We start from the raw sequence: 13,455 nt of genomic DNA, 5'->3' as shown, positions 1-13,455 counted from the left end.
TATAAATATAATTTTTTAAAAATGTAATTTTATAGATTTCAGAGAGGAAGGGAGAGAGATAGAAACATCAACGATGAGAATCATTGATCGGCTGCCTCCTGCACACCCACTACTGGGGATCGAGCCTGCAACCTGGGCATGTGCCCTTGACCGGAATCGAACCCAGGACCCTTCCATCTGCAGGCTGACGCTCTAACCACTGAGCTACTGGCTATGGCTATATATATATAGTTTAAAAGCTCCAGTATGAAAGCCCTAGTATGTTTATTACAGGTGGGCTAATTGATTTTAGACAGATCTGTATATGTATTTGTGAAGTAGTTCTGGAAGAATTTGTTAGTCAAGACATTTTTGTTTGTTTTTAGCAGAGAAATTAGGACTGTTCATGACCTGTTCCTGGATTTAAAATGAGCTTTCTTGTGTGAAGAGAGATACTGTTTCTTAGAAAATTTTCTATTTTCACTAAATTGTGTTTTATTCACTGCTCTTTCCCCAAATCCATATACCCCCTGAAGAGACTCTTTAGCCTCACTTTAGCAGTGTCCTTTTGGGTCACAGACCCTTTTGGGAATCTGGTAAAAGCTTATGGACATCCCACCTCCAAATACACATACAAATATATTCCCATAATCTACATATAGTATCAGAACACTGAAGTTAAAGACACCTTTGTCCACTCCTTACTCCCTTGAAGTTTATTCACTACTCTAAGGTCAAAAACTCCTATTCTGAAATGAAAGAAGTCTGTTCCAAAAACCAGCATGTGACACCTCCTAGGATGAAGGGACAATTTGGTTCAAAACCAGAAAACTTTTAGAGACTTAATTTGCTATATTTCTCACAACCAGAAGTTTTTAAAAAATATTTTTTTTCAGTATCAGATAATTATAAACAACCCATTCCTCTTCTCCCCCCAACACATACACACTCACCGTGTTTTGGGCTGAGAATGGGAAATGGATCTCCTAGTTTCCAGAAGAAATACATAAAAGTCAGCCATAAGAGACAGGAAAAAAGCAGTCGCTGTTTGTGCACTGAGAAAGAGGAGACAAGACTAAGGTTAAATAGATACGAGCTAAAGAGCTTGCTCTACTGAAAAGCTATGGGATAACACTAATTCATATTTGGCTGGCTTGTTCACTTGGCAAATGAGCGATGGAACAATGTTATTTTTAGAGAAAGCATCCTTACCACTTTAAGAGAAATTTGGCTGAAATTAAGCTGTGGGCTGAGTTATGGGAGATGATCTGATAGAACCAGAACCAGATCTATGGCAGGACAAATAACCTAACCGTTTATTCAATATTTATTTTGTGCCAACCCTTTAAGATGCTGTGTGTGAGGTGGCCCCAAACAACAGCTCCTGAGGGTCAAACACTCACACAGGCGGATGTTGCTCACAATAAAATAGCCGATGTAGAAAGGCACTAGCCGATGTAGAAAGGCACCAGGAAGACCAGGATCAGGAGAATGACGCACAGGTTCAGTTTCCAGTGGAAGTAACGGGAGCTGCAAGACACGGCAAAGCCCGTCACTAGGAGGGAAGGGCAGCAGCTGTCATTCTCGTTAGTCTTCCAAGGATCTCTTGCTCTTTGAACTCAATACTGAATATACCCATCTAGCTAGTCAACTAGGCTGTTACTACCTGCTCATTTATAGAGAGAAGAAAAAAAAGTTCCAGAAGGTATATATATAATCATCTTAACCTCTTAACATTTCACTTATTAAAATGAGAATGTTAGTGTTCTAGTTATAGTCATAGACAATGTATAATAATATATATGAACATATATTATTACTGGCACAATGACTATTGTTTCACTCACCACTGGGAGTCTTATTCTAATATGAGAATTAAAAAAATTGTAATAGTGATGTGTGGTCTGTACCTTGTGGGTACAGAACTACACATCTGATTTGTATGACTTTATTATTGCACCTAAATATTTTATTTATTAAAATATTTTAGAATTTTTATAATCATTTTATTGAGATATAATTCACCATTTAAAGTGTACGATTCGCCCAGCCGGTGTGGCTCAGAGGTTGAGCATTGACCATAAACCAAAAAGTCACAGTTCAATTCCTAGTCAGGGCACATGCCTGGGTTGCGAGCTCGATCCCCACTGTGGTATGTGCAGGAGGCAACCGATCAATGATTCTTTCTCATCATTGATGTTTCTATTTCTCTCTCTTTCTCCCTTCCTCTCTGCAATCAATAAAAATATATTTAAAAATAAATTTAAGAAAAAAAAATAGTGTACAATTCAATGGGTTTTAGTATCTTCAGAGAATTGTGTGACCATCACAATTAATTTCAAGCATTTTCAACACTGTGCAAGGAAATCCTATACCAGCGGTTCTCAACCTGTGGGTCGCAACCCCTTTGGCAGTTGAACGACCCTTTCACAGGGGTCGCCTAAGACCATCCTGCATATCAGATATTTACATTACGATTCATTACAGTAGCAACATTACAGTTATGAAGTAGCAACAAAAATAATTTTATGGTTGGGTCACAACATGAGGAACTGTATTTAAAGGGCCAGAAGGTTGAGAACCACTGTCCTATACCCATTAGCAGTCACTACCCTTTCTAACCACCTTTCCAGCCCCAGGAAACTTTCTGTCCATACCGATTTGCTATTCTGAACATTTATTAGAAATGGAATCATGTAATATGAGGTCTTTAGTGACTGGTTTCCTTCACTTAGCATAATTTTTGTTTGTTTGTTTGTTTTGTTGATCCTCACCCGGAGGATATTCTTTCCATTGATTTTTTTTCAGAGAGTAGAAGGGAGGGAGGGGGAGAGAGAAACACTGATGAGACACGTCAGTTGGTTGCCTTCCACTTGCATTCCGACTGGGGCTGGGGATTGAACCTGCAACCCAGGGATGTGCCCTTGACAGGAATTGAACCTGAGACCCTTCGGTGCACAGGCCAACACTCTAACCACTGAGAATACCAGCCAGGGCCACTTAGCATAATTTTTCAAGGTTTATCCATACTGTAGCATCTATCAATACTTCATTTCTTTTTATGGCTGGATAATTTTCATTCCATTGTACAGATAAACCATTTTGTTTATCCATTCATTAGTTGTGGGCATTTGGGTTCTTCTTTTTAGCTATTATAAACGTGATGCTACGGACATTTGTGTATAAGTTTTAGTGTGAACATATGCTTTTATTTTTATTAAATACCTAGGAGTGGAACTACTGGGTCATATGATAACTCTGTATTTAATTTTTTAAGGACTACCACTGTTTTCCAAAGTGGCTGCACCATTTTAATTCTCCCTGCAGTGTATGAGGGTTCCAATTTCTCCGTAGCTTTGTCTACACTTGTTACTGTCTTTTTTTTGTGTGTTAATCCTCATCCGAGGATACTTTTTCCATTGATTTTTTTAGAGAGGGAGGGAAGAGACAGACAGAGAAACATAGATTGGTTGCCTCCCATGTGCACCCCCTGACCAGTGCCAGGGATTGAGCCTGCAATTGAAATACGCACACTTGATCAGAACTGAATCTGAGACTCATCAGTCCACAGGCCAATGCTCTAACCACTGAGCATCCTGTCTAGGGCATTACTGTCTTTTTGATTATAGCCATCCTGGTGGGTGTCAAGTGATAGCAAATTGTCATTTCTTTGATCTGCTGCGGAGTATCCTTTCATGTGCTTATTGGCCACTTCATCTTATTTGGAGAAAGACCTAGCCAGATCCTTTGTCCATTTTTCAGTTGTGTTATTTGCCCTTTTATTACTGAGTTGTAAGAACTTTTTATATACCCTAGACAGAAGCCCCTTTCAGACATGTGAGTCCTGTATACTGTGGACTCTTTCAGTCCAGGTCGGTTTAGGTTTATTCCTTTAATTGTTTGGTTTTGAGTTAGGACTGTAGCAAGTGCTATCACACTCTGCATTCCCAGACCACAGGCACACAGATCTAAGTTCTCTAAGGATGAATTAATTTGTAGCATTGCAGCCAAAAACATCCCACCTTTATTTTCAATCTTGTTTCCAGTCATTCTTTTATTTTTGTAAAGAATTTTAAATAGATTTCTAGAGAGAGAAGAAGGGAGAGGGAGAGAGAAACATTTGTGTGAGAGTGGAACATTGATGGCTGCCTCCGTACTCAACACATGCCTGGGTTTCGGGCTCAATCCACAGTGGGGGGTGTGCAGGAGGCAGCCGATCCATGATTCTCTCTCATCATTGATGTTTCTATCTCTCTCTCCCTCTCCCTCTCTGAAATCAATAAAAATGTATATTAAAAAAAAATAAAAAAACCCTTAACTAACTTGGAGGAATTCTGATCTTCTCAAGTAGAGGTTTTTCAGTCACCAGCACCATGTGGAAGGCCATTACGGGAATTCAGTCAGAGAACAGCTGAGAAAAAGTAAAACTTCTCGGAGTGAAGCCTCAGTAGGATGAGGCTCTTAGGAACTTATTCTCAATTAATATCTCGGAGCTAATGGTCAGACTTTTCCCTGCTATTTCACAATCTTTGTCAAACCAGTTACTAGGTGGCTGACACCCATATTTGGTGTTGTTATAGCACTGAGACTGAACTACCCACATGGTGGACTTTTTCAGCTATGGGATCCAAGACAGTAATTTACTGCAAAGAAAATCACACAGGTCTCTTCAAGAGGAGAGCCAGTTAATACCCTACTCACCTGCTATTCAGCACGCCTAAGATTTCAAAGATGATGAGCTCAAACATGGTGCAAGAAAATGCAAAAGTCACCGAGAAGATCACCTGTACGACATACTGACGTACCTGTTAAAAGCCAAGCAGAGACTAAGGGTCATTCTCTTGTTTGAAATGCTGAATTGATAATCTGGTTATAAGCCAGAAAACTTATTTTGAAGAAATTCTCAAGTCATTAGAAAGAGGGCCACAAAAGTAACTTGCCTAGAGCTAAAGAAATAGATGAAAGTAGGTAATAAGAATGCAGATTGGTGTACCACGTGGAAAACAGTATGGAGTTTCCTCAAAAAATTATAGTGCAGTGAAGGCCTGGGAGAGGGGATGGGAGCAGGGTACAGGGGGTCAATGGGGTGGGGGGAAGGGGGACAACTGTAATACTTTCAACAATGAAGATAAATTTAAAAAAATTAAAAATGGAACTCCTTTTTGACCCAGTGATCCCACTTCTGGGAATATATCTGAAGAAACACAAAACACTAATTGGAAAGAATATATGCACACCTATGTTCATTGCAGCACTATTTATAATAGGCAAGATTTGGAAGCAGCCAAAGTGCCCATCAGTAGATGAGTGGATAAAAAACTGTGGAACATTTACACAGTGGGATAGTACTCAGCCATAAAAAGGAAATCTTACTCTTTGCGACAGCATAGGTGGACCTGGAGAGCACTATGCTAAGTGAGTTAAGTCAGCAGAGAAAGACGAATATATGATTTCACTTATTTGTGGAATCTAATGACCAAAATAAATAAACAAACAAAACAGAAACAGACTCATAGATACAGAGAACAACTGACAGCTGTCGGAGGGGAGAGGGGTTGGGGGGCTGGGTGAAATAGATAAAGGGATTAAGCAATAAAAAAACCACACAACACACACACACACACACACACACACACACACACACACACACCACCCTCATAGATACAGACAGCAGTATGATGATTACCAGAGAAAAGGGGGGTGGGGTAGGTAGGAGAGGGTAAAGGGGGATAAACAGTGACAGAAGTAGATTTCGGGTGGTGAACACACAATATAATTTACAGACGATGTATTATAGTTCTTTCCCAAAGAATAACTGTTTGCTTTTGGTGTGCACACTAATGTCACCAAGGCATGGCATTTCTTGTTCCTGGCTTCTTGGCTATATACATGACTTGCTTAAACAAAACAAAACAAAACAAAACAAAAAACCAACAAAAAAACCCCAACTAAGCCTAATCATATTCTCCAAGTTAAGAATTACATAGGACTCATTTGACAAAAACTTCTGTCTTGGAAGTGAACATGACTTTCTTTCTTTCTTTTTTTTTTTTTTTTTACCTTTCTCTGTCTGGTTTATTTAACATGACCTTTTTTAAATGGATGTATTCTTTCTGCCCCATTTTAAAACAATTTAAATTCATACAATATTAGCATCATCAAAATGATCTCTTCTCACCTCGTAGTCCTTAAACAGTTGGCGCATGAAGAAAAGCCACCCAAATCCAAAGAAAAGTATCTGAAGGAAAAAGATAGAAAGTCAGTATACATATCTTTTGATAAATGCCTTATGTACAGTATTTTATGATAAAAGGTCTGCTAAATAGTTTATTTCAGATATTAAAGATGAGATCTACTCATAAAAGATCTATTTACTGAAATCCTCAACATTAGTAGATATTAAAATACTCTTCAATCTTTGAAATTACCCATGTTTTAGAATGTGTTTTAAGTTAGACAAAAATTAAATTATGTGTTTTTCCTGTAATCTTTTTTTTAAGTTTTCTTTTAAAAATATATTTTATTGATTTCAGAGAGGAAGGGAAAGAGAGAGAGATAGAAACATCAATGATGAGAGAGAATCATTGATTGGCTGTCTCCTGCACCCTCCCCCCTTACCCTCACTGGGAATGAACCCGCAATCTGGGCATGTGCCCTGACAGGGATCGAACTGTGACCTCCTGGTTCATAGGTCAATGCTCAACCACTGAGCCACACCGGTCGGGCTTTCCTGTAATCTTAATGATAATCCTTTTATGAGCCAGAGACGTTAGCAAATAAAAAAAAAAGTCAGTGAAACTGGCTGTTTTACAGATGATCCCTGTTTGCAAGTATTTAAAAAACAATAACAAACAACTTCATGGGAAAGAAGTTAAGATTTAAAAAAAAAGACCAAGAAAAGTAGTAGAAAGAGTGATATTTTTTATGTTTTCCTTCGTGGGGCCTTCTTAGCTTCTGTACCATCCTCCTAATCCATATGACGTGGTTTCCATCTCAGTGTAAATCCAAGCGATTGCATGATACCACTCTGTCGGTTTGGTTCATCAGAGGCAGTAGCCACATGGCAGCTCTGTTCAGTGCTCGGAAGCTGGTTTGTTTTCCACTAGTAAATAGAACCTTCCACACACACACACACACACACACACACACTCTCTCTCTCTCTCTCTCTCTCTCTCTCTGGCACACTCCTCCTTTCTTATACTGGCTAGGAACTTTATTGAAGAGTAAAATTCTTTATGCCTCCCAATGAATTGAGGAGCAAGGGTGAACTCTTGGGCACAGTTTAACGGAGACTCCTCCTCCTCTTGCTGTGCTGCTCCTACCCACCAAAGTCCTAGCTTCAGCCACATGGAGCTGCCTTTGGCTCTTAGACACAACACTGCTTCATATCAAGACCTTTGCAGACTCTCTCCAGTCCCCTCCTACGTACCCTCCAGGTCTCCACATACCTCTGGAAGGCCTCCTCTCAAATAAAAACAAATTGTTCTTTTTATACGATCCCTATTCTACCCCTACTTCCCCTATCAAAGCACTTACCATACACTTTTTCCATGTTTAATTTAAATACATACATTTTTATTCAATATCCATTTATGATTTAAAAAAACTCTCAACAAAACATCAAAATACCAAACTAAAAAGTTTTGCACAGTGAAGGAAATTATCAACAAAATGAAAAGATATCATACCAATGGGATAGGATACACCCAATTAGGTTAATGTGCAAAATATATAAGGCACTTATAAAATCTAATACCAAAAACCCCACACAATCCAATTAAAAAATGGTAAAGGACCTGAATAGACATTTATCCCAAGAGTACATACAGATGGCCAATAGACATATGAAAACATGCTCAACATCACTATCATCAGAGAAATGCAAATTAAAACCACAATGGGATACCAGCTTACACCTATCAGAATGATTACCATCAATAAATCAAGAAACGACAGTGTTGTTGAGGATGTGGAAAAAAGGGAACCCTCATGCACTGCGGTGGGATTGTACATGGGTGCAGCCACTATGGAAAACAGTATGGAGAGTCCTCAAAAAATAAAAAGTAGAGCTGCCATACGACCCAGCAATTTCACTTCTTGAAGAAAACAAAAACACTAATTCTTTAAGATACATGTAGCCCTATGTTCATTGTAGCATTACCAGTAATAGCCAAAATATGGAAGTAAACTACGTATCTATCAATAGATAAATGGATAAAGATAATCTCTCTCGATCTCTCATATTACTCAACAAGAAAAAGAATGAAATCTTGCCATTTGCAACATGGATGGACCTAAAGGGTATTATGCTAAGATAAAAAGTCAGACAGAGACAAATACCATATGATTTCACCTACTAGTACATGTGGAGTGAGGGAGCAATATGACAAGAAGACACTAGAGGGCAGGAATGGAAAGAGACCAGGAAGAAGGAGGCAAGGCCATGATTTCACTTACATGTGGAATCTAAACGAAACAAATGAACAAACAAAACAGAAACAGACGCATAGTTATAGAGAACAAGCTGATGGTTGCCAAAGGGGAGGGAAGAGCAGGGATGGGAGAAATTTTTTAAAAAATCAAACACTTATTGATGATAAAGTTGTATAAGCTAAATTAAAAAGAAGAAAAAGAAAAACAAATAATAAATGCACCAGGCACACACTAAGTACCCAATAAATGTTGCTGTTAATATTCTTGCTACTTTTACTCAGAGACAGTGAGGCACAAAGTTTGAACAGGGAAAGGGGGAGTAAAAGAAAAACTAGGGAATTTCAGTCAACTACAAAATGACTAGAAAACCACAGAAAAAAAGACTAAAGGCAAGGGTAAATTTTTAAAAACACAGACCCATGTAGAAAACAACTTAAAAATAAGTAAAAAAAAATGTAAAAAAACAACTTAGAAATAATGTCACTATTAATGCTGGATAAACATAAGGGGAGAGAAGATATGAAGTCGCTTCAATGTACTGATTAACTTATCTTTCATAACATGAGTCCAAAGAATATTAAAACTGATAAGTCAACTAATAGATGTAAAAGAACATCTAAGGGTATAAAGTTATATAAAGATATATAAAAGTACAAAGGATATTTAAACATAGAAATACTAGAACTAAAATCATAATCCTACATAATAAAACCCTAATATGCAAATCGACCGAACAGCGGAACGACCAGTTGCTATGATGCACACTGACCAGGGGGCAGACACTCAATTCAGAAGCTGCCCCCTGGTAGTCAGTGCGCTCCCACAGGGGGAGCACTGCTCAGCCAGAAGCTGGGCTCATGGCTGGCGAGCATAGCAGCAGTGGCAGGGACCTCTCCCACCTCTGTGGCGGTGCTAAGGAGCAGCGAGCAGGTGGGTGGAAAGGAGTGAGGGGTCCCGGACTGCGAGAGGGCAAAGGCCGGGCTGAGGGACCCCCCCCCCAAGTGCACGAATTTTGTGCACCAGGCCTCTAGTAGAATATAACTAACTAAAAGCTGGTGATAGAGGGGAGGAATGACAGAAGAGATGGGAAGAGGTGGAAGCATGCTCTTTTACTGCACATAGTAAAAAATAAGTACATACAGACACACACACTTTTTTTTAGATATTAGGTTGTAAGTTCGGTGAGGACAAGGATCATGTTTGTCTTGTGAATCCTCAGTACCCAGCACAATGCATGCACATAGCAGGCTCTCCATAAATGTTTGCTATGTTTGCTAAATGCCGGTTTGTTCTTTAGAAATATTCAACCTTAATTTTTGTGTGTAATAATTCCCATGTGCTGTGCAAGGTCCTGGTGATACAAAGATGAGCAAGATAGTCATTACCTTCAAGGAGCTCAAAATATAGTGGCAAATACACTAAATCAGTAATTTTAATGTAACATCGGACATGCAGTGAGGGAAATATGCACATGGAATGGTAAAAGAATATGAAAAAGGGAGACCAGACCAGTCTGTAGTGGGTTAGGACAGATTTTCCTGGAGAAGATAATACCTTAACTGAAGGAGGTTTTAATTTGGGTTAAAAACCTGATATCATGTGCAAATTTGGGGATTATATGCATTTTCTCCAAAGAGAGGTTCTCAGGTATTCACCACATATTCAAAGTTTTCCATCACTCCTAAAATATTTAAAAAATCACTCTGCTAAAGGATGAAAAAGGATTAGGCAGGCAAAAGCCAGGTGGTGGGGGCAGGAGGACAGGGCTTTCTTTCCAGAGAGCAAAGAGCACGATTAAAGACACAGAGGTAAGACACAGTAAGACATATACTGGGAACGACACATGGTTTGGTATGGCTGGAAAGCAAAGTTCAAAGAACGAAGTGGTTAACATGAGGCAAGAGAGGCCCTGAAGGCCACCCTAAGGACCTTGGATTATAGTCTATAGGTGATGAGGAGTCATTTCAGTGGGAAAAAGACACGGCTCGGTTGGTCTTATATGGAGCACTGTGGTGGCTACACTGAAGATACATTTGAAAGAAACAACACTGTAGAAAGAGAAACCTACAGGAGGTTGTTGCAGAAGAGAGCTGATAAAGATCTGAATTAAGACACTGGTGGAGAGGAGGCAACAGATTTAAGGAGCACTTAGAAGGTAAAATTGGCAGGGAGGAATCAAGGATGAGTGAGGCGCCCAATTTACACAAAGAAGATTGGAGGAAGAAAAGGTTTGGGAATGGGGGTGGGGGATGGGAAGATGAGCAGTTCACTTTTAGACACGCTAAGTGCCTAAGGGCCATCCAGGTCAACATAAAGGACAGAGTGTGAGCGCAGGGCTGAGATACACCTGAGTTGAAACCACCAAAGCAGTGAAGCCACCAGGAAGAGTATGTAGAGGGAGGGAGCAATATGACAAGAAGGCACTGGAGGGCAGGGATGGAAAGAGACCAGGAAGAAGGAGAGGAGCGGTCAGAGGAACAACTGCCACCAGGAGGGTGTGGTATCCTCAAACCCAAGGAATAGAGTTTGAAGACGTATTCAATGAAGCAGGACTGGAAAGTGTTCACAGGATTCGGGAACTCGGAGGTCAGTGCTGACCTTAAGGAAAACAGACTGAATAGTGAGATGGAGGCAGGAACCAAACTAGCAGGCCGGGATGAGGCGACAAAGACCATAAGCACAGATCACCCAAGGGAGAGCCTTGGATGAGAGAAAACATTAGGTAGGAGCCTAGAGAAGAGAGCGGGGTAAGAGAAAGTTCACAGCCAGGAGGATAACAAACAGAAGGAACTGATGGGACACGGAGGACTGAGACAGGCCAGTAGCAAGGACAAGCAGAATAGGGAAACAGACAGACAGTTAAACAGCAGTTTGCAGCCATTTAGTAAATCCTGTCTTCCCTAAACCAGGGACACTTATGAGTAAACTAGAGGCCCGGATCACAAAATTTGTGCACTTGGGGGGGAGGGGGGAGGTCCCCTCCGCCCAGTGTGCGCCCTCTTGCAGTCTGGGAGTCCTTGGGGGATGTCCGACTGACAGCTTAGCCCGACTTCTGGCTGAGTGTTGCTCCCCCTGTGGGAGCGCACTGACCACCAGGGGGCAGCTCCTGCATTGAGCATCTGCCCCCTGGTGGTCAGTGCGCATCATAGCGACCAGTCCACTGGTCCTTTGGTCACTTAGGCTTTTATATATATGGATGGGTTGTACTTCTCCCCAACGAGAGGGTAAATAGCTTAAATCACCTTACTCAGGGAGACAGATATCAGAAATTCAATTAGTGCCACTTGCCAACCACAACCAAGGACAGATAAAGTTAAGAGAACAAACCTCATTTTGGTTCATCAGCATAAAGCTGGTGAACAGTCTATTGAGATCCTCCCCTAAATGCCCAGACTTTAAAACCCCTCAAACCAAAGGTCTAGTGCACACACTCTCTCCCAGGAGCACGCCTGCACCTTAACTCCCCCTCTCCCCCTAGAGGCATGCATCTCCTAAACCAGTGATGGTGAACCTTTTGAGCTCGGCGTGTCAGCATTTTGAAAAACCCTAACTTAACTCTGGTGCCGTGTCACATATAGAAATTTTTTGATCTTTGCAACCCTAGTAAAACAAAGACTTATATTTTTGATATTTATTTTATATGTTTAAATGCCATTTAACAAAGAAAAATCAACCAAAAAAATGAGTTCGCGTGTCACCTCTGACACGTGTGTCATAGGTTCGCCATCACTGGCCTAAACTAAGGGACCCCCAAGGCTTGTAACCAGGGCAGAAACGGGCAGTGGCGGTCCACCCTGAGCAAACCCCCGAACCTGTCCAAGGACGTCTTAGTGAGCTCACTTCCCCAGCCCTTCCTGTTCCACTGTCCCAGCTTTAATGAACATCCTCCAAATTTCACCTGGACTCGGGCTGGGAAATGTTCCCTGCACAAAGTCCAGAACCCGCACACCACCCTGTGGGCCCAGGCAGACCTGCTCAGGCCAGGTCCCCTTTCTGGTAACGGGCCGAGTTGATGATGTTATTAATTTATCGTTAGCAGTAGCTATCCTTTATTGATCATTTAGTATATTCCAGGAACTCTAAGTGCTTAGTGTTGTAAAGCCATTACATCAGGAAAACCTGATAAGGCAGGTTTGTCCTCATTTCAGAGAAAGTTGAGTCTTACAGAAGTTAATCCATTTACAAAAGGTGTCAGAATCAGGATTCAATCTGAAGTCTGTGTGACAGAGTCTAAAAGCGTGTGCTTTTAACCCAGGGGTCCTCAAACTACGGCCCGCGGGCCACATGCGGCCCGCCGAAAACATTTGTTTTTTTACTTCAAAATAAGATATGTGCAGTGTTCATAGGAATTTGTTCATATTTTTTTAAAACTATAGTCCGGCCCTCCAACGGTCTGAGGGACAGTGAACTGGCCCCCTGTTTAAAAAGTTTGAGGACCCCTGTTTTAACCATTTCACAATCAGCTGCTCCACGATCAGAGGCACAGGTGGAGAAAATGGTCTTCAGTGGGTGTAGGGAGCACCTGACTCTCTGACGTGGAAGACAGGAGTGGGGAATGGCTGTGGATATAGGTAACTGCCTGGTTAAGAGGGAGGAAGTAGAAGGCGATCACACCTTCGACCTCACTCTTATTGATAAAGTAGGAGGTAAGGTCATCCACTAAGAGTACCAGAGGTGAGGGTGGAAAAAAAGGACTTGGAAGAGAGAGATAGAGACTCAGAGAAATTATGAGGGGAATGGAACAAGTAGCTAATTGAGGTCAAGAAAAACACACCACGATTCAGTGTCCATAAACTCATGGCACTGGCAAGCTGCACAACTGCATGATTTTCTACATCAGCCCTCAGGCCCTGAATGAATAATGGACAAACTACAGCAGTGACCCAAGTGTGGAGTTTTGTATGTAGGGTAAAGAAACAAGGAGGTATGAGAAAGCAGTTTCGAAATATGAATCCAGACAGAGAAGAAAAGGGGTGAACAGATTAGGGAGAAAATACCTCTAGACTACCCAGGGAGACTTTGGATATTATAAATTATTACGAG

The 13,455-nt window shown here is 40.9% G+C and overlaps 1 protein-coding gene across 1 annotated transcript in view; it reads right to left on the bottom strand.

Annotated features, from left to right (window-relative positions):
• Positions 1-1,427: 1,427 nt before the first annotated feature.
• The window catches only part of LOC102430041 (Golgi pH regulator), a 22,436-nt gene continuing 10,408 nt past the window's right edge, over positions 1,428-13,455 (bottom strand). The window contains exons 2-4 of the mRNA XM_006099626.3: positions 6,158-6,217; positions 4,681-4,784; positions 1,428-1,509 (exon numbers count right to left, since the gene is read on the bottom strand). Of these exons, the coding sequence (XP_006099688.1) occupies positions 1,428-1,509; positions 4,681-4,784; positions 6,158-6,217 (246 nt within the window). The remainder of the gene's footprint in view (positions 1,510-4,680; positions 4,785-6,157; positions 6,218-13,455) is intronic.

The sequence above is a fragment of the Myotis lucifugus genome, unplaced genomic scaffold (genome assembly GCF_000147115.1).
Source record: "Myotis lucifugus unplaced genomic scaffold, Myoluc2.0 scaffold_279, whole genome shotgun sequence".
Classification (NCBI taxonomy): domain Eukaryota; kingdom Metazoa; phylum Chordata; class Mammalia; order Chiroptera; family Vespertilionidae; genus Myotis; species Myotis lucifugus.
This window is presented reverse-complemented; position numbering and strand designations above follow the sequence as displayed.